The 19,317-nt window shown below is 46.4% G+C and overlaps 4 protein-coding genes across 5 annotated transcripts; 2 read left to right on the top strand and 2 right to left on the bottom strand.

Annotated features, from left to right (window-relative positions):
- Positions 1-26: 26 nt before the first annotated feature.
- Positions 27-2,058, bottom strand: E1B28_013193 (uncharacterized protein; the record flags this gene model as incomplete). The annotated part of the gene is made up of 9 exons (XM_043158339.1): positions 1,591-2,058; positions 1,498-1,539; positions 1,363-1,434; positions 1,260-1,311; positions 1,149-1,189; positions 1,021-1,096; positions 869-961; positions 805-810; positions 27-744 (listed from the first exon to the last, which is right to left on the bottom strand). The coding sequence occupies exons 1-9, from the start codon at positions 1,796-1,798 to the stop codon at positions 27-29; spliced, it is 1,308 nt and encodes a 435-aa protein (XP_043003684.1). The 5' UTR covers positions 1,799-2,058.
- Positions 2,059-2,930: 872 nt separating this feature from the next.
- E1B28_013192 (uncharacterized protein) lies at positions 2,931-5,150 on the top strand. The gene is made up of 4 exons (XM_043158338.1): positions 2,931-3,042; positions 3,110-3,397; positions 3,466-3,590; positions 3,645-5,150. Exons 2-4 carry the CDS (start codon positions 3,289-3,291, stop codon positions 4,434-4,436), a joined length of 1,026 nt encoding a protein of 341 aa, XP_043003683.1. The 5' UTR covers positions 2,931-3,042; positions 3,110-3,288; the 3' UTR covers positions 4,437-5,150.
- Positions 5,151-6,328: 1,178 nt separating this feature from the next.
- Positions 6,329-10,095, bottom strand: E1B28_013191 (uncharacterized protein). 2 transcript variants are annotated; one of them, XM_043158336.1, is made up of 7 exons: positions 8,393-10,095; positions 8,130-8,334; positions 7,953-8,072; positions 7,746-7,898; positions 7,156-7,690; positions 7,039-7,093; positions 6,329-6,980 (listed from the first exon to the last, which is right to left on the bottom strand). In XM_043158336.1, the coding sequence occupies exons 1-7, from the start codon at positions 8,535-8,537 to the stop codon at positions 6,460-6,462; spliced, it is 1,734 nt and encodes a 577-aa protein (XP_043003681.1). In that variant the 5' UTR covers positions 8,538-10,095; the 3' UTR covers positions 6,329-6,459. The 2 variants fall into 2 exon arrangements, with proteins under 2 accessions (XP_043003681.1, XP_043003682.1); XM_043158337.1 differs by having other exon boundaries at positions 6,329-7,093; positions 8,393-9,017; positions 9,070-10,095.
- Positions 10,096-11,769: 1,674 nt separating this feature from the next.
- Positions 11,770-13,319, top strand: E1B28_013190 (uncharacterized protein; the record flags this gene model as incomplete). Its single annotated transcript, XM_043158335.1, has 9 exons — positions 11,770-11,920; positions 11,971-12,012; positions 12,075-12,143; positions 12,200-12,251; positions 12,311-12,351; positions 12,426-12,501; positions 12,564-12,653; positions 12,712-12,717; positions 12,776-13,319. 9 exons carry the CDS (start codon positions 11,770-11,772, stop codon positions 13,317-13,319), a joined length of 1,071 nt encoding a protein of 356 aa, XP_043003680.1.
- Between the last annotated feature and the right edge of the window lie 5,998 nt (positions 13,320-19,317).

Here is a 19,317-nt window from a genome sequence, read left to right as displayed (position 1 = left end):
TCTCTAACATCTTTGATTGACTCCCTCTATCCCAGAAGACTTTCATACGCTGGGGGCGGTCGATCATCTTCACTGTTTCTACCTTCACACATCCAAGGCCGCTCCTCTCGTTCATCGCTCCGCTCCGCTGACATCTCGGCGGACGATGGTCCTCGAAGTGGGCTTAAGCCTGTCATTAACCTTGATCCTGTTCCCGTTCCACCAATATGACTCTCAGAGACTGAGGTGGTAGAGGGAGGTGTTAGTATGTAGGGTGTGAGCCCGCGCTTTCGTTTTCGCCTTCGAGAACGACAGACAAGGTAAACGGTTATTGCTATGATCGAAAGAACGACGATGGGGACTGCGGCAGATATACCGGCCATCGCGCCACGTGATATATGATCGCTATCGTCGAGGGCGGTAGTTTGGGAAGGATCGGATCCGGAATCTGAAGCTGAAGGTTGGGTTGTGGATATGGATGTGGATGTGGACGTGTAGTTGGGGAAGCCTGTCGAAGGGGATGGGGATGTGTAGCTGGGCACGCCTGTCGAAGGGGACAAGGATTTGTAGCCGAGGACGCCTGTCGAAGGGGATGGGGATGTGTGGCTGGGAACACCTGTCGAAAGGGATGGGGATGTGGAGCTGGGGGGGGCTGTCGAAGGGACCTGGGAAGATGAAGTTGAAGTTGAAGTTGCTGAGCAGCTGTGAAACGCCTTGTCGCCGTGGCCGTTCAAATTCAATGTTGCTCTCTCGCTGTAGAATTTACTACACCATGATCTGGGACTAAGTCTTCGGAGGGATGAGGGGGTAATTTTTTACACGTACTAAAACCTAAGATTGAGAATCAGTGAACGCTAATTCAAGCCATTGGCGAGTATCATTCACATACCACGAGCCATCAACCCAATTACCACCATCATAAAGGTCATAGATCATCTTCATGCCCTGTCCGCAGACTCCTGCTTCAACTGAGTCTTTCAGGCTTCACGGAAGTTGAGTGAGATGGCGGCGACCCTAACGTACATTTCTTGGATGACTCACGTTTCATTAGTGTGAGGAGAACAAAATGTTCCATCCGTATGCTGTCCGGTGAGATAGCGCTGATATGTACCCGGTCCTGAAATGAGATGTGGTCCCAGTCAAGGCTCCATCTAAACTGGAATACATACTCGCATTGAATCCGTTTCCATCCCCTAGACCCCGTTGACACCTAGATAGGCATATAATTTGTCAGTAGCGAGCTCAGCTGGATACTTTATCATGAAGTTGTTAGAACTCACGAAATGCATAACATACCGAGATTGAACGCGATATGGTTGCAACAACAATCCGCTTTCAGACCATTCAGGTTCAAGTTGAGAGAAAAAGGCAACGAATACGCACCGATCTGGTCTGAACACATGGATTCCGGATTCGACTCCGGAAGAGAATCGAAATCCACTAGGCCGAGCTGAACTGTACGTCAATCTCAGGGTGAGGTTTCTGTTTATGAGATGAGAGAAAAGCGGCTTGACGCACAGTCATTGTTGCAAATCCGGCGTAAACGTTGGTAGGTCATGCCTGAGAGTGAAGGTGGGATTGAATTCCAGAATAAAAGTAAGAAACTCGCACATGGTGTTTCTCCAACGTTTGAAGTGTACCAAGCTAATGCAGCAGGATCATAGCAGGCTACAGTTCCGTTCGAAATTGAAATTGAAATAAGCAGATAGCTGGGTGAAAGAACGAGGAGTAGTAATATGTAGGTGAAAAATGAGCGAAACATCGAAGAACTGAGCAGTGAGGCCTTGAGGGACCAGGGTGCAGTGGGTTTAAAGGACATCGTTAAAATAACTAGCAATTGCACAGCGCTGCGGTGATACTGATACCGATTTCCAAGGTTGCGCGATGATCATCTTGACGGTTGAAAGTCCCAAGGTGACGGCATCTATCACTGAAATGATCAGAGCCTGACACGAACAGCGACTTCTTGGCGAGTCTTGAACGTTTATAAACAAATATCAAAGAGGAAGAGAAGAGCTGGATTCTTGAGTTCGAAATTCGAGAACGTTAACGTTTGAACTATGTGGGAGAGGAAGAAAAATCAAAAGATCTGACGCGAGTCACGCGACTGACGTCGACTCGTGTAGTTTCCTGTTCCTCCTCCTCCTCCCTACGATGTTCTGTTACACCTTCGCACTTTTCCTCTTGTCCTCGATACCTGTCAATAGCGGGCGCACATTTGGGCCTTTCACCTTGTTACGAGGAATTCTGGACGTCATCTTGGCGTGAAATCACCATCATGACACTCTTCCTTCGAGTTCTCTTCCTCCTTGTGGGTGGGCGGCAAGATGATCTTTTTGAAAGCCTTAAAGCTTAACGCTCCCGTTGTATTTCGGATTCGCCATCAAACAAGTTGATCCTTTTTCCCGAATTCGCAACTTGAATTTGGAATATTTCGAGTCATCCCCCAATATTATGTTTTGACCTGATTACTCGCATCTGACAGTTCTCAACTCATCTGAGCCTGATTGACAGGCTGAGCAGGTCGACAAAGTACTTTTAACTGGTACCTGGCACACGACCTAACATGCCTTCGCCGAGGTAACCGAATGTGAGTCACAAGATCGAATTCATTCCGGGGGTTAGTGAATTGCCGGTATGATCGGCCCGATTAACTTTTATTTTGGATTTCTGCCGAATGCCGGCTAGCCCGCTGATTCTCTTTGGATTCTCAGGATCCATTTGCAGGTCTTGGAGGGCATGAAGCAGGAGTAAAGTCCACTTGTGGTAGCCCAAATGTGGGGGAAAACAGGCCAGGGTCAGCCAGGGTCAACTCTCAGTGTCACATCACGGTTTGTTTGTTTATTTATTTGCTGACTGACAGGACCTCGGACATTATTTCCTCGGAAATGGCCTCGCCGGGGCGGCCCCCGGTGGCTTATCAGGCAGGACGAGAGGGAAACCATCTTCCCACGATTGTCTGCTAGCTGCTCCCTCTTTCCCGTTCTTCGACGTTGTCGTCCCCAGCCTTCCTCCTCTCCCTCCCCTCCGCATCGACCTCGTCGTGTTAAGGATACCGCTCGAGTCAGTAATAGTCTTTGTTTGCATCTCTGACCGCTCTGACACTTATCCTCCTGCTTCCTCAATGTAGGCCTCGCTCGCGACCCTTGCACGGCTTCACATTTCCGCCCACTTCCTCCACTCCCTCCTTCTGAAGAACTGAGAAATCGCTTGAGCTCTGCTCGCGACCAGACAGCCCCAACAGAATCCCTCTTCTCCAAGGCGAATCCAGCACCTCCCCTCTCTACCCCAACCTCCACACGCCCGAAAATGCAATCCCCCAGCTCATCAGACAGCACTCCCCCGAGCACACCCCCATCTGATAACAATATGGCACTCAACAGCAGCAACAATACTAACAACAGCAATAACTCAAACAGTACGTATCGTTTCATGTGCTTCCACATATAATCACAAGCAATTTTGATTGAATCTTCCCACCTATAGGCAACACCAGTGTATCTGGTAAACCTCAGCGCAAGGCTTCTAGACGAGCCAGCACGGCAGAACGGCGTGCCACACACAACGCCGTTGAAAGGGCAAGGAGAGAAGTCTTGAATGGACGCTTTTTGGTAGGTCATCCCAACCGCCCAATTTACTGATTACTGACGGACAACCCATCAAAGGATCTTGCAAAAATTCTTCCTAACCTCTCGCAAGTCCGTCGTCCCTCCAAGTCAGCCATCGTCAACTCTTCTATCGCCCATTTCCACGCCACCCGCCGTCACCGTGCCATGGCCGCCCGTGAACTACGCCTCTTGAAGACGGAAACAGATCAATTGCGCATGGAGTTGAACGAATGGAGAAGCCGAGCGGGGATCCAGAGAGTTGAAGAACCCGTTCGTGGAGAAGGTTTCTCGATGGTGTTGAATCAGGAATTGGAGGTTATACCTGTGGTTAATATCGGTGAAGACGACGAAGAAGGAAGTGTTGACGATGACTATGGTATTGGAGAAGCGCTTCCTCTCATTGAGGAGCCGTCCATTTCCGTTCGACCTCAGCCTGCGCCTGCGCCTGCACCGGCGCTGAACATCAACACGAACGGCCACGGCCACATGATTTATCCTCCTCAACAGCAACACCACCAGGCCAATTACCCACCTGTCCGACAGCCGCAATACGAGCCGGTGGTTGTTAGCCCTACGGCAATGTCGTTGGATAATCCTGCACTTGGGATGTACGACGCTGGCCATATCAATGCAAGCCCTAACTTTGGTTTGTACAATGGCGGCTACAGGCAGAGATCCGGATCGATGAGGAGTCAAGGGAGTGCTTCTCCCCCTCAATATCATCTTCAGAAGGGATATGAACAGAAGTTACCGGTTGGATATGAACCCGGTTGGGGAGGATTGGCGATGAATGTGAACCTGGGTATGGGTATGAACGGGATGGGGATGTCGATGCATGGTGGATTCTAAATCAACCAATGTGTTGTCTTTCCCATGTTTCCCGTATGTTTCCCGCTTTTCCTTTAATATTTATTGGACTTGCCCACCCTCTAGTTTTCCATTCAGTCGTATCTCCTCCCTTGGCCTTGTGTATACGTATCTATCCTACCTCCTGTCTTGCTATTCCATACCCTTCTATCTCTGTCTTCCTACTATTTCTCTCTCCCTCTCCCGGATTTCTTCCAAATGACGTCGCTTACCCTTTCGTCATATTAATAGGTTCATCCTCTGTATCGCTGTAGGCTTTGTTATCGCTACTGGGTTGCTTTAAAGGTATCCCTCCACCCTCTACCTTCTTTCCGACCGCTTCCCTCCCACCCTTCCTCCCGAGTTGCTCTTTCACCTTCATTTTACTCACTACCCGTTGACACTACGTCTACGTGGACGAACACTCTCGTTATTTTGTGACTGGTCTTTCTTTTCCCGCTTTCCTTGTTAGTTAATTTGTGTTATACATATACAACTACTCCGCCTCCCCCCCAACCCATCCACAACCGTACTGAATAATCGTATAAAAACAAGTCGCTCGTTATTGTTTTTTTTAGGTCGTATCGTTCAAACGTTCAACACTTGTTTTAGGTATATAACACTTGTTCCGAGTGGGGTTGACAAAATTGTACTTTGTAACTCTTTAGGAGTGTTGTTGTATTCTAGAAAAATGAATGATATTCAATTTCGGCGGCTTCAAGTCATCGATAAAGTGTAGCATGTAATGATGGAATTGTGATTTTCCTAATTCGTCTTCAGGCCGCGAATATACAACAGAGGGTTACTAACGAGGAAAATGGGGGAAATGCGGACTGCTAGTTGGTTTGGTGTATGACGAGTTGACTCCTCGTGGCACCATGGCACCAAGCATGTGCGACGTGGACGTGTGCGGGGTTTTCCAGCTAATTGTGGAGGGATGCGGGATGCGGGGAAAAAAGTCTGGGAGGTAAGTTCGCAAATGGACCTTTTTTTTTCGTTGGGTTGTAGTTCGTATGGTACTTTTCCCCGAAGTCCAAATGTCCGTGGCCAGTTTACTTCGAGCTGTTATTCAAGCACACTGCTGGTCAAGACTTGACTTGCCGCTCCGTTTTCCGTTTTTTCCGGTTTTCCTCTTACGTCTAAAGGTTCAAGTTTCTTTCTGTCACTTGATCGTGAGTCATGTAAATGTTACTACCCTTCAAGTTGAGGAACTTACTAAGAAGTAACTACTCCTTCGGGTCCGTGACGCTACCTACCACGCTGAAGGTTTCCACATATAAATACCGTGTCTGGACTCCGATGTCGAGTCGCCGGGGTAACACCGTTGTGTAACATGTAGTATGGACTCCAGTGATTTCTGGTCAGGGCACATGGAAACCGACCAAGTGACAAGTAGTGTTTCGTTGAGTTCGTTTCATCAACATCAATGTTTGATTTCGATTATCGCTTTCGAGTTCATACCTCCGAAGCGGAGCTCGGTAAGTATGCTCTTTCGTGTACACACGAGTACACTTACACTCAGTGCATTCGGCGACCTTGTTGATTTTCTGCAAGTTCAATAACTTCAGGATCTAGTGATCTCAGGCTGGAGGAACTTCATACCGTGAGGGGCAGCGCCACAATGGCATCAACTTTGTATGAAACGGCGGAGCGGCCCGTTAGGAAAGTGACTCTGACTCCGCGATCAGACGGGTTGATCGTTGACTCCTGCAACTCATAGGGCGCAACTGAACTTGTTCTAGGTCTCGGTGCATCGTTGGGTCATCAAGGTCGGGACGGAGATCCAGGAAATCTTGATACACCCGGTTTGCCCTGTACAATGTTGAAACGTTGACGTTCGGGTTGAGTGGGGAACGAACGGAAACCAGGATACGGCGCTTGTCTTTCTAGGGGAGCTTATTCTTGTCCATAAACGTACTGGCCCAGTACTGGTTCGAAGCCGCATGAATTCTGTGTGATTTTCCCGAAACCCTCCGAAACAGTTGCGACTCGGAGGCTCAACTATAGGTACAGACTCAAAACAACCCTATAACTTCGCCTTTAACTCATCGCCTGCGACAACAGGAAGTCCATCAATGAACTCATTCCACAAGTCTTCCCTACAGATCTTTGCGTATACGTATGGTTCGATTCCCGTGCGGCTCAACAGCTCTTCCAGCTTGGGTAAAAGTGCATCAAGTACGTCCGCTTCCCGTGCAAGAACTTCTTGTCGAGAAAGAACCCGGTGTTCAACGTACCATGCCAGATCCCGTTGTATACAGCCGATAGAAAATAACTCGACGACGGATGGATCCATTTGAGGATCTAACAAAGCGCTCTCGTATGCCATACGTGCGCCGATGGCTTCAACAAGAAAGTTGGCCTGAGGAAGGACCAAGTCATTGAATCGCTTGTTGCGGTTCGACCGCGTGTCTTCGGTTTTGTTGGAGAGCGAAATGAGGGATTGGAGCTCGGCAATGATGGAACTTTCGTGTAAGGAGAGGGGATGCTTCGGGTTCTGCGATGGAGGGAAGACATAACGACCAAGGAGGACCTCGACCGCAAGGCCTTATTTGGGCAGTCAGGATGTATGGCGGGATCAGGGCTCGAGAAAAAAAAAACTGACGTATACTAAGACCAAGAGATTCTCCTTCGGCGATCATAGAGCCTTTAAATGTAGCCTAATAATCATAACGCCTCGAATGAGTCCACTCCACGCACATGATGATTCGGCTCAACTCACTTCCCCGTCCAACAATTGGTTATGCACAAATAATCCTTGTGCCCCACATCTTTCACGAAGGTCGGCAAGAGATTCGCGAGTCAAGTTCATACCTAGCACCTTGAATATCGTCGCATATCCACTCCGAACTTGAAATTCTGCAAAGTCGTCTCGATTCTCCCAAGCGACGTCAAAGTGCCCTGCTGATCGAAGTTGGATGAAGAACGCTCGAAAAACGAGGGATCGTGATAATGCATGGAGGATTGGACGGTACTGTGTTCGAAAGCTGATAATGGGCACCGGAGGGGTACCCATTTTTCGGCGTTGACTGTACTTGGTCACTATATAACAAGCGATTTGGAGAGGATGAATCGTGGAAGCAGCCGTTGCTGTCGCAGCTCCGATGTTGATACGCCATCCGTCTGCAAGGAACTGGTGTCGTGAGGGAAGGATAGTTTCGAGAGGGCCGAGGAGTGCTGTGGGCGGAAGAGTTACATGGTTGAAGCGAGTCATTGCGTGACCCAAAGGCGGAATGCCAGACATTCCAGGTAAACGCCTAATGATCGTGGTAAGTAGTTTGTAGGGAGCAGGAGGGTGGTGGGGCCACTTACCGAGCAGTAATTCCATTACACATCGTTTTTCCATCATTGAGCTGAATCACAAACGTTCGGACTCCCCGATCGGTTTCTTGATCGGTAATGAGTCGAGCCATGACCACTCCGAAACATGGGTGCCCAACATCCGGAAGAGTACTCGACATGTACCTTCCGAGAGCCTCCGTGAGCAGTGAGAAGGTCTATCGTAAGGGTGAAGCCTACTTCTCTGCACCTCGACGAGGTGTATGTAAGTCGAATGACCCGTCTGGGAGAAGTGTTGCGGTGGTTTCGAGGTTCAAAGCATCCCATCCATGTCCAACTTCAGTTAGGAGGAATGCAGTGCTATGGATCAGATAAGATTTTTAACTTTCCGAGAGGTCTCGATAACCTTCTACTTACGATATATCAAAGCTGACAATACGTTCTACTAGGCGTGCAAGGTCCGAGTCTCGGCTCTTGTCTGCGAAGTAACACACCATTCCCGCGACCAGATTCAGCTGGATGGTGAGGAGCGTGAAAGAAGAGGGATCCCGGACAATTATGGGATCAAGATACATATTCCAAAAATTTTCTGTACAGTGGAGCACATCGTAAGAGTTAATGCCTGAACCGGGGAATTGAATCAGTGGGTGTGCAGCACAATGTTCAGTGACCGAACATACCATGACTAATAGCAATAGCTTTGGCTTTGGCAAATGATTTCCTCAACCGAGCCAGGTCGTCTAACTGACTGAGATTCCCATCATCAAATAGAGGAGACGAGACGAGAGGTCGTGTACAGTCCGTTATAACTCGAGATGGAATCATATGGAAAAGAGGGAAACTGGTTTCTTATAAGCCTATAAGTGCCCGGGTGCTCTTTTAATGCCATCCGCGATATTTTGGATGTGGCCGACGCAATTACATGTCGGCAACTAGGCGGATAGTAATGAAGTCTGAGTTTCGGAAGCGAAGACACGTCAATAATAGCATTGCACCCGCTCTTCCCATCGACATTCACCTGACTCTTTCGAACGACAGGATACACGAGCCACGACCTAACCCTCTCCGGAGAACCAAGCACGAGTAGTCTTTTTCAAAAAGGCTAATGGCCGCTCCCACCGAGACGCGATGCAATTTATGCAAGAGGATGTGTTGGGTGCGAAAGCAGCGAACTGAGAGCATGAAGATAGGTGCAGCATTGAACGCAACGGGCAAAAATTGGGGCTGTCTCTCGGCTTTGCACGACGAAGTTCTCGTAACGAAAGGAAAAGGCTATTTTGACTGATCGGAGACGAAGCCCGAGAGCTTGGGTTTCTTTAGAGTTTGCATCGAAGGTCTTGACAATTATAAAACCCACCCTGCAACCCACCCTGTATATTCCATGGGACGCGAGCGTGATCAAGTAATATTTCTATCTTCGTCACTTGCTCGGTTCACTCGCGATCGTGCGATTGCCTTGGAAGATGGGGTATCGTGCGGATCGCTATGATACCCGCCCATGTCAGCACCTCGATCTTTTGGAGCAAGACCGACGAAGTGAGCTTTAAAGAATGATAAATCTCAACAGTATTAGCAGCAGTGCAACACTGGCATGGAGCGGGGTCCAGGGAGGTCTTCATCGTCAGGCAGGTCCGTAATCCCTCCAGCATCACTTCAGGAGGATGTCTGCAGTGCAACCACATGACGTGTCAAGTAGCCTGACCCTCGAGATACAGATCTGCTACCGCCGCTTTCTCCCTCAGGGACAACCTGACAGGTCTTCCACCATGAGCTACCAACTCTGTCCTAGCCCGCCGACATACTTGGTTTCTTCCGCACGGCAATCACAGGAGAGAGTGACGTTCGTGAGCTTTATCATGGCTGTTGCGATCGCGTCGGTGGAAGGAGATATGAACAAGGGTGGTATCCGATGACTTGGGGGGGCCAACAACTATTGCTCTCAGATCACGTTGCCCTAGAGAGGATGTGGAAGTGGGGGGTCAAATAAGAGCGAAAATGGTGTAAGGTGCTTCGGCGGAACGGGGTAGAGAACTAACAGGAAATTTCTCCGCCCTCCATGCGTCTCGTGAAGGCACCTAATCAGAAAGCCGATTTATGAACCAAGCTTCCGTTCGCGAAGTACTTTTCATGATGTCCAGAATTCCTCACAACAAGGTAAAAGACCCAAATGTGCGCCCGCTATCGACAGGACCTCCTAGCACGTTATCGTTGTATAGCGCATATTGTGAGGTCAACACGTACACGGTACAAAAGCCGATCTGCCGTAGGGTTCAGCATGAAATCAGGCCTTCCATTCAAGAGACTGATTCAGAATACATAATTGTAATTCAAGCCTCGGGGGGAATGGCAACGGTTCAAGGGAGTGGCAGAGCGTCGCTGCAGATGATGTGGGAAGGAAGAACACTCACGTCAGTCGCGTCAAAGTGTCCGTAATGCGTGGGAATAATATCCGTTTCCATTTTCAGTTCAAACAATTCAGCTCTAGTTTCTCTCGATTGTCGACCTCAAGAATCCAGCTCTTCTTCTTCTAGCTCTCAGTGATTAATTTCACAGAAAACTGTGATCACCTTATAGATGACATAGGGAGTGTGTACCTATATCAATGGAGACTTTCAACCATTTCGATGCATCACACACTCAACCTGAGTGCTACGATGACACTCGAGCCGTACAATTCCTAGTTACTTAACGATCGGATGGCCTTGATCGACTCCCATGAAGGCTGACGGATTCGGTTCAAGCAGGGCACCAAGATCCTCAGTAACTCTTATGATGGTAGTTGGGATGACGGCTCGTGGTATGTGGATTATACTGGCCAATGGCTTCAGTTATCCCTGACTAATTCTTGGACTTAGGTATCAGTGCGTGTAAAAAAAATTCCTTCTCCCCTCCGAAGACTCAGTCACAGTCCATGGCACAGTATATATTTCAGTGAAAATGCAACATTGACTTTGAACAGCCAGGGCGACAAGGCTTTTCACGACTGCTCAGCAATGTCATCTTCCCAGATCCCTTCGACAAGCTCTACACCCACGTGTATATCCCCAATTACAACCCAATCTTCAGCTTCAACTTCAACTTCAGCGTTCAATCTTTCCCAAACTACCGACCATCTTTCCGATGGAGTAATCGCCGATATATCTATCACAGTCACCATCATCTTCCTCGCAATCATAGTAACGAACGCCTACTTTGTCTGTCGTTCCCGAAGGCGAAGGCAAAAGTAAAAACACAGGTTCACACCTTACTTACTAACACCTCCCTCTATGACCTCAGTCTCTGGGAATAATATTCGTGGAACAGGAGCAGGAACAGGATCGACGCCAACGCCACCGTTAAACCCACCTAGACTGACGCCGCCCGCTGAGATGTCAACAGAGCGGAGGAATGAACGAGAAAATCAGACTCGGGTGTGTGGTAAACGAATTAAAATGACCACCCTCAACATATAGAAGTGACATAAGATAGACTGCGCTTTTATTTTCAATCTGATTCGTTGTGGGTCATGATGGGTGTACTAGTACCAGTAATACTCGTAAAGCATTGTGTACAAAAAGCCGATCTGCCGTAGGTCCTGGTCTGTATGTAATTGTCACTCAGGAATTGAGGACAAAGGCAAGGGTGCGAAGGAGTGGCAGAGTGTGGTAGCTGATGACGGGAGGGGGAGGGGCAACAGGAAACTGCACGAGTCTGCACAGAACTGTGAACGCCGTTGACCAACTAACGTCAGTCGCGTCGGCGATCTTTTTCTTCCTCCCCACGACTCCCACATAGTTCAAGCGTTAACGTTCGAACTCAAGAATCCAGCCCCCCTCTTCCTCTTTGATATTTGTTCAACGTTCAACGGTCAAGACTCGCAAAGAGGTCACTGTTCGTGTCAGTCTCTGATCATTTCACAGATAGATGCTGTCACCTTTGGACTTTCAACCGTCAAGATGATCATTGTGCAACCTTGGAAATCGGTATCAGTATCACCACAACTCTCAGGCTGTGCAATTCCTAGTTGTTTTAACGATGTCCCTGAAACGCACTGCACCCTCGCTGCTCAGTTTCTTCGATGTTTCGCTCATTTTTCGTCTGCACATTACTACTCCTTGTTCTTTCACCCAGCTATCTCCTTCTTTCAATTTCAACTTCGAATGGAACTCTAGCCTGCGACGATCCTACAGCATTAGCTTGGTACACTTCAAGCGTTGGAGAAACACCATGTGCGAGTTTCTTTCTTTTATTCCGAACTCAATCTCACCTTCACCCTCAGGCATGACCTACCAACGTTTGCGCCGGATTTGCAACAGCGACTGTGCGTCAAGCCGCTTTGTTCTCATCTCATAAGTAAAAACTCACCCTAAGATTGACGTGCAGTTCAAGTCGGTCTGGTGGATTTCGATTCTCTTCCTGCGAGTCCGGACTCCATGTGTTCAGACCAGATCTGTGCGTATTCGTTACCTTTTTCTCTCAAACCAACTTGACCCTGAACGGTCTGAAAGCGGCTTGTTGTTGCAACCATATCGCGTTCAATCTCGGTATGCTATGCCTTGCGTGAGTTCTAACTTCTGCTTTTACTTCTTGATGAAGTGACCAATTATATACCTATCTAGGTGTCAACAGGGTCTAGGGGATGGAGAGGGATTCAATGCGAGTATGTATTCCAGTTTATATGGAGTCTGAGGGTATATTTGAACGATGACTTGACTGGACCACATCTCGTTTCAGGCCCGGGTACATATCAGCGATATCTCACCGGACAGCGTACTGATGGAACATTTTGTTCTCCCCACACCAATGAAACGTGAGTCGTCCAAGAAATGTACGTTGGGGACGTCGCAATCTCACTCCACTTCCGACGTGAAGGCTGGCCGACTCCGTTCAGGCAGGAGTCTGCAAACAGGACATGAAGATGATCAGTAATCTTTATGAAGGTGATTGGCCTGATGGCTCGTGGTATGTGAATGATACTCGCCAATGGCTTGAGTTAGCACTCACTGATTCTCGATCCTAGGTTTTAGTACGTGTAAAAAAAATTCCCTTTCATCCCTCCGACGACTCAGTCACAGATCATGCAGTACATATTTCAGCGAAAATGCAACGTTAGCTTTGAACAGCCAGGGCGACAAGGCTTTTCACAGCTGCCCAGCAACGTCATCTTCATCTTCCCAGATCCCTTCGACAGGCTCCCCCAGCTCCACATCCCCATTCCCTTCGACAGGTGTCTCTAACTCTACATCCCCACTGGCATTCCCTTCGACAGGCTTCCCCAACTACACGTCCACATCCACATCCATATCCAACGCTCATATCTCAGGTGGCGCAATCGCCGGTATATCTGTCTCAGTCCCTACCGTCGTTCTTTTGATCATAGCAACAACCGTTTACCTTGTTTGTCGTTCTCGAAGGCGAAAACGAGATCATGGGTTCACACCCTACATACTACCACCTCCCTTTACCACCCCAGTCTCTCGGTGTAAGATTGGTGGGACAGGAACACCATCGTCCAACGAGATGTCAGCGGAGTGGAGTAATGAACGAGTGGAGCGGACTTGGATGCTTGAAGGTGAAGGCAGTGAAGGTGATCAAGCGCCCCCAACATATCAAAGTCATGCAGGATAGACTATTGTAGTCACGATTGGTGTGCTAGTAATTCCGGCGACACAGTCAATAGACGAGACATTTAGATGGGAACAGATGTTATTCACCCAAGACATGGCCATGGGTGCAGTCGGTGTAGGGAGATTTCCACTACAGTCTGAGGATATATAATCTGCCTGGATACTATAGGAAGTCAATCAAAGACATTAGAGATTTCTGCTCAGGAATAATAACGATAGACCTTCCACCTGCGAAAACCGAATCGCTATAATTATTTGTAGATGTATTAGTTGGTTCAGGTCAGTCCTCGGACACCCTTGCTGATCCGTAAGCTTGAGAGCGCGGAGCCAACTGAGAAAGACATTACTGTCGATACTGAGTGCCAAGTCACGGTGGTAAACTTTGAGCGGAAGCGCGGAGAAACGCGTAAAATTTCAAACCTTGCCAACTCTGCCCTGGCTACATCATCGGTTCGATCGGGTACCCCGGCCTATGATCGATAATCGCCCCAAGATCCTAAGGGCCTGTTCGGGTGCCCGGCTACGGTCTGGGCTTACGCGCCAAAATGAAAGCCGCCGTCAGACCGAGCATTATCCGTTAAGCCGTGGCCATAATAAGGTGTTCGCTGTGTCGCGCTGGCTTGTCACGCATGGCCTTCGTATTTTACACGCATGTCGTCCCTCCCTCTCCCCCTCTCCTCCCCTTTTCCCTCATGTCAGATAGGGGATGTACACATTCATCAGCAAAATGACATAATGATTTTTGCCTTTTTTAGGCTTTTTTTGACTTTCTTGATGGCAGGCAAGTCGCAAGACACTTTTCGTTACGTTTTTAACATAATTACTCTTTCTAATTCTATTTATGGGGACCAGCAACCACACTGTTCAAACTGTGTTGCTTAATAAGCAACCCACGGCTCACAGCCACAAAAATATGGAACCTGGAGGTCGCGTCGCTTTTGAATGTCATTCTGTGGACTTACAGCTTAATTATATGTATTGACATCAATAAAATGATTCAAATCAACCTTACAAGTTTGTAGCATGAGTTAAAACCAAAAAAGAGGGGTTTCAGGATATAGGGCAGTTTATCGAAGGCGAGGAAGATATTTGGACATGTACACGAGGCGTGTTGTCAGTGCATCGACTCAGAGTTAGGGGCAAATCTTTGGGGGCATTTTCTGTTCTACCAAGTTCTATTTACTCAAAATTTTTACTCGGACTGATGTTTACTATGAAAGACCTTGCATTTGGCCGGGGGGATTTTTATTTGACCATCATGAGGGCGAGTTCCTGAGTGTAACTTGTGATGCAACTAGAATTTCAAAAAAACCCCGGCCAAAACCTAGATATATCATTCTAAAGGTGATTCCTGTACTTTATTCGACAAAAAACTGTTTGAGGAAAGGGTAAAATAGAGGGCTGCACTTCAGAGGCGAGAGTCATTAGTAATCAAAATTTCCCACAACAAGCAACAAGCGTGCATTGCTGGTCCCCACTATTTACTTCTATTTGCACATGCACACTCGGAACCGACTTGTCCCCAAAGGGACATAGATTGCGGCTTGTTGGCTTTCCCGTATTTTTGGTGGGGAAAAAGCCAAAAAAAGCCGGACAAGCTGGCACTGTATGTTTACTGATGTTCACATTCGTCCCTGGTTCACTCCCTCACACACTGCTTGCCCACACTCATGTTCAGACCGTTCAAACTCACATTCCACAACTCACACCCGCATTTGGGCAACTCTCGCTCGTATTTGTCAATTCACACCAAGGGGCGTTCAATCCACTAATGTTACACATGAGGTTCCTATGTAGACATAAGGTCACTAATCCCCCCCTCCCCCTCCACCTTTCTAATATGGAAGTATTATTACTAATTTCTTTCCTTTTTTGGACATTTACTTACCAATTACCTTCCCTTTTTGACCACATTTTAGATTTTTTGTGTCTGCCAGTGGGCTGGTCTGCATAGCCCATGCATTTCCCCACTCACACCATTATTTATTTCCAGCAGGGTATGCTGATAGAAATTCAGAAAGTGCTAACCTTGGTAGAAACATCATAACTGTTTGTTTCCCCTTGGCCATATGCATGGTAGAGAGGAAAATTGATCGTCCACTTTGGACACTTGAGTGAGATTTAATGGCTAAATAAGGAAATTTTCACCACTGTAGCTAGAAAAGTGCTGAAATTGTTTAAAAACCTCAATTTGTGTACATACCACACTGATTTGAGACAGTAACATCATTTCTAACCTACCTGCACCTTTCAACCATAAGGTCATCAACAGCCCCCCCTACCCCATGTCTCGGAATCTCCTGATGAACACCCCTTGATTCACACTCATGCTCAGTGTTGCACCTGTTTTGCACAATACTATAAAAGACTTCAATTTTTGCCCTTAAGAAAGAAGAACAGATAATATTTAGTGGAATAAGAGGACTAGAGATAGCCTGATCTGCTAGTCAAAACCCTAGACCTCTGTTTGAAGGAAATTGAATAGAGAGAGATCTTCGAGAAGAGCAATCCGAAACCTGTAGGACTTTGAGAAGACAGCTATTTCCAAACCTTCTATGTTCATTGGCCTCTCTGCCTTCAGTAACATGTTTTGGGTGATCAAGGGATATTATGCTATTTTGTTTTACTTCTATTATATATCGAGGAAAACAGATTACAGACAGATTGTTAAGACATTAACAGATATTAGAGTGAAGTTAGATCTGGGATTGAAAACTTCTGAATAAGATTAGATTACTCAGAGATAGGATAAGAGAAGTCAGATAAGAGGAGATTAGAAATAGTCCGAGGGAAAGTGTGTTCGGACATTGAGCAGATTAGGAGAAAAAGAGATATGAGATTCATTCGATGATGGCAGTGGAAAGATGTGGAATGGAAAGGAGCGATCAAATATGCAGACCATACATCCAACTTCAGACCGGAAGAAAGAGGGGCTTGGATCTACAAGGATTGCACATGGTAGAAACTGAGAAGACCGAGAAGAGCAAGGGAAGAAGATTATACTCAAAAGCGACGAAGAAATGGCTGAAGAAGGAAATTTGATGTCTATTCCAATTCTTTTCTCATCTAAATCAGAGATTCAGTAGAAAATCCGTTTATTATTTACTTTTCATATTTTCTAGTTTCCGATTCTCAAGCAGTATATAAGAAGCCCTGTAAAAGCTAGGATTCTTCAGTTTAGTACTGCCCAAGTCGGTGCAATCAAGCAGTTTAGTACTGCCCAAATTGTACGATTAAGCAGGAACTCTCGAAGTGATTGGATTTTGCCCTGACTCTGTCAGTGTGTATTGGTTTTATCAGAACACAAATTTGGTATTTGGTTAAGTCCACTTGGGGGCTTTTGACAGATTTGGATTTGGTATTTGGTATAGTCCACTTGGGGACTCTAGGTGGTAGTAGAGAATTCTACTATCTCAGACCAGACTTCAATATCAGAGTTAGTTTTGTCTCCATCTCGAGAGATCAAAGAAGGCGTAACCTTCGACAAGCCGAACTTTCGAACCCCCACCTTTAGAGAATACTAAGAGCAATAGATTCATTGATCTATTTGCTTGGTGTGTTTTTCTTGCATTAGCAGATTTCAAGAATTTGTCTTGTTCATTGTAAACGGTGGGTGCAATTTCTAATGTCAGTAATTTTCTCTGATCAGATTCCATTTAAAGGTGTTGAGACTCTTAGATCAAAGGCATCCATTGAGGACTATGAACGACTATTGCAGTTTCCGTTCCTAGAGTCTGATGCCGCTATCGACGAATTCACAGCATGGATTAAAGAGTTGAACGTCGACGAAGTTACAGGTGAGTAACAAGTTTTATTTCTACAGATCAAAAACTCTAACCTGCTGCCTGCATACCCCAGGATGGTGGGACCACAAACTAACCCCTATTGTGCTCTCTGGTATTATTCAATGGCGGTCAAAAATGAGCTCTGAGTCATGGGCGTTAACACAGCCAAACACAAATGAACAGAACACAAATGAACACAAATCAGAATGAAGGCCAGCATGCTGTCACTAATTGTTACGTTGGCACTGGGAAAGCCATTGTTGAGGCCATTGATGGGTAAGTCTTTTTACCTCCTCACATTACTTCTATGACTGATGATAGAGTTAGCACCCATAAGATGGACTTTTGGGTGAGATAAACGACTCTCTGGAGAGTGGCGTTCTCAAGTCCTCTTGCAACTCTCACTATCACTGGACCCAAACACAATTAAACCGCAAGGCAAGCAAGAAACACAAATGGAATGAGACGGAAGAGAAAGTCGAAGCAGTTGCTAGTCTTGAAGATGAACTGGGGGAACACAAGGACAGAGTTAAATTGATTGAGGAGAAGATCTGTGCAATGAAAGGAAAGAAACCACGGGTCAAGAAGAGTGGAGCAGAATCAAGCTTTTCTGGTCAGGCTCTATTGTGCGGAAGAAAACTGCTCATAAGAAAGAACCACTAATTGTGGCTCTGACCAGTAAGTCACCATATCTGTGTAACTACTAATATGGTTCATTTGCATTGTGTAACTACTAATACAGTTCATTATCACCAGTGGATACTATGCAAACACCGGAGACTTCCCCATGAGCATTACTATGGGTGACCTTTTCCCAGTGACACTGCCACAGTCAACGTCTGACAACCAGTGATCAGAAATGCAGTGGCCGAATACTCAGCATGAGTTTATCAATTAAATCCCTTGTTCTAATCCTTATTACCACATGGTTAGATTCAATGTCTAATCTGCCTTCATTGGTTCAAGTTGGCTCTGGGACATTTGATGAAGTGTTTCTTACTTCTCTGGAGAGTGAGTACTTTTACCATGATTTGTCTTGTTGACAACTTAAGTAAGACTGCTTCATCAGCTTATATTGGACCTCTTGGTGTTGAACAACAAGTATTTCCTAGTGGGCCATATTATGATGCACCCTTTTCATTGCCAGAATTTGAACAAGGTTCTTCCAAGTCGGACTTCTTTTGGTAAACAACAACTAGTGATAATGATAAATGTTCAATTAAAAAGGCCAAACTAATATTGAATCATAGCAAGTCTCAGAGTAGACTGTAGATACAGTAGCAGACATACACATCAACTTTTGGACCTTATGAGTGACAGCCTGTCTAACTATTCGACAGTTGAGGAAGAGTTAGTTGACAGAAAGTTGCGGCGCCATGCCACAGCTAGTCCCGAGTGGTCACATGTGATGTGTGAGGAGTCCGATAATGCAAGAAAAACACACCAAGCAAATAGATCAACAAATCTATTGCTCTTAGTATTCTCTAAAAGTAGGGGTTCGAAAGTTCGGCTTGTCGAAGGTTACGCCTTCTTTGATCTCTCGAGATGGAGACAAAACTAACTCTGATATTGAAGTCTGGTCTGAGATAGTAGAATTCTCTACTACCACCTAGAGTCCCCAAGTGGACTATACCAAATACCAAATCCAAATCTGTCAAAAGCCCCCAAGTGGACTTAACCAAATACCAAATTTGTGTTCTGATAAAACCAATACACACTGACAGAGTCAGGGCAAAATCCAATCACTTCGAGAGTTCCTGCTTAATCGTACAATTTGGGCAGTACTAAACTGCTTGATTGCACCGACTTGGGCAGTACTAAACTGAAGAATCCTAGCTTTTACAGGGCTTCTTATATACTGCTTGAGAATCGGAAACTAGAAAATATGAAAAGTAAATAATAAACGGATTTTCTACTGAATCTCTGATTTAGATGAGAAAAGAATTGGAATAGACATCAAATTTCCTTCTTCAGCCATTTCTTCGTCGCTTTTGAGTATAATCTTCTTCCCTTGCTCTTCTCGGTCTTCTCAGTTTCTACCATGTGCAATCCTTGTAGATCCAAGCCCCTCTTTCTTCCGGTCTGAAGTTGGATGTATGGTCTGCATATTTGATCGCTCCTTTCCATTCCACATCTTTCCACTGCCATCATCGAATGAATCTCATATCTCTTTTTCTCCTAATCTGCTCAATGTCCGAACACACTTTCCCTCGG

The sequence above is a fragment of the Marasmius oreades genome, chromosome 9 (genome assembly GCF_018924745.1).
Source record: "Marasmius oreades isolate 03SP1 chromosome 9, whole genome shotgun sequence".
Taxonomy (NCBI): Eukaryota; Fungi; Basidiomycota; class Agaricomycetes; order Agaricales; family Marasmiaceae; genus Marasmius; species Marasmius oreades.
This window is presented reverse-complemented; position numbering and strand designations above follow the sequence as displayed.

Bases quoted from the DNA above. Each gene is read 5' to 3' on its own strand.
- E1B28_013192 (XM_043158338.1), top strand. From the start codon at position 3,289: ATGCAATCCCCCAGCTCATCAGACAGCACTCCCCCGAGCACACCCCCA. The intron at 3,398-3,465 runs GTACGTATCGTT...TCCCACCTATAG, and splicing joins CAACAGCAATAACTCAAACA to GCAACACCAGTGTATCTGGT. The intron at 3,591-3,644 runs GTAGGTCATCCC...AACCCATCAAAG, and splicing joins TCTTGAATGGACGCTTTTTG to GATCTTGCAAAAATTCTTCC.
- E1B28_013191 (XM_043158336.1), bottom strand. From the start codon at position 8,537: ATGATTCCATCTCGAGTTATAACGGACTGTACACGACCTCTCGTCTCG. The intron at 8,073-8,129 runs GTAAGTAGAAGG...TCTGATCCATAG, and splicing joins ATTGTCAGCTTTGATATATC to CACTGCATTCCTCCTAACTG. The intron at 7,899-7,952 runs GTAGGCTTCACC...GGCTCTCGGAAG, and splicing joins CCTCGTCGAGGTGCAGAGAA to GTACATGTCGAGTACTCTTC.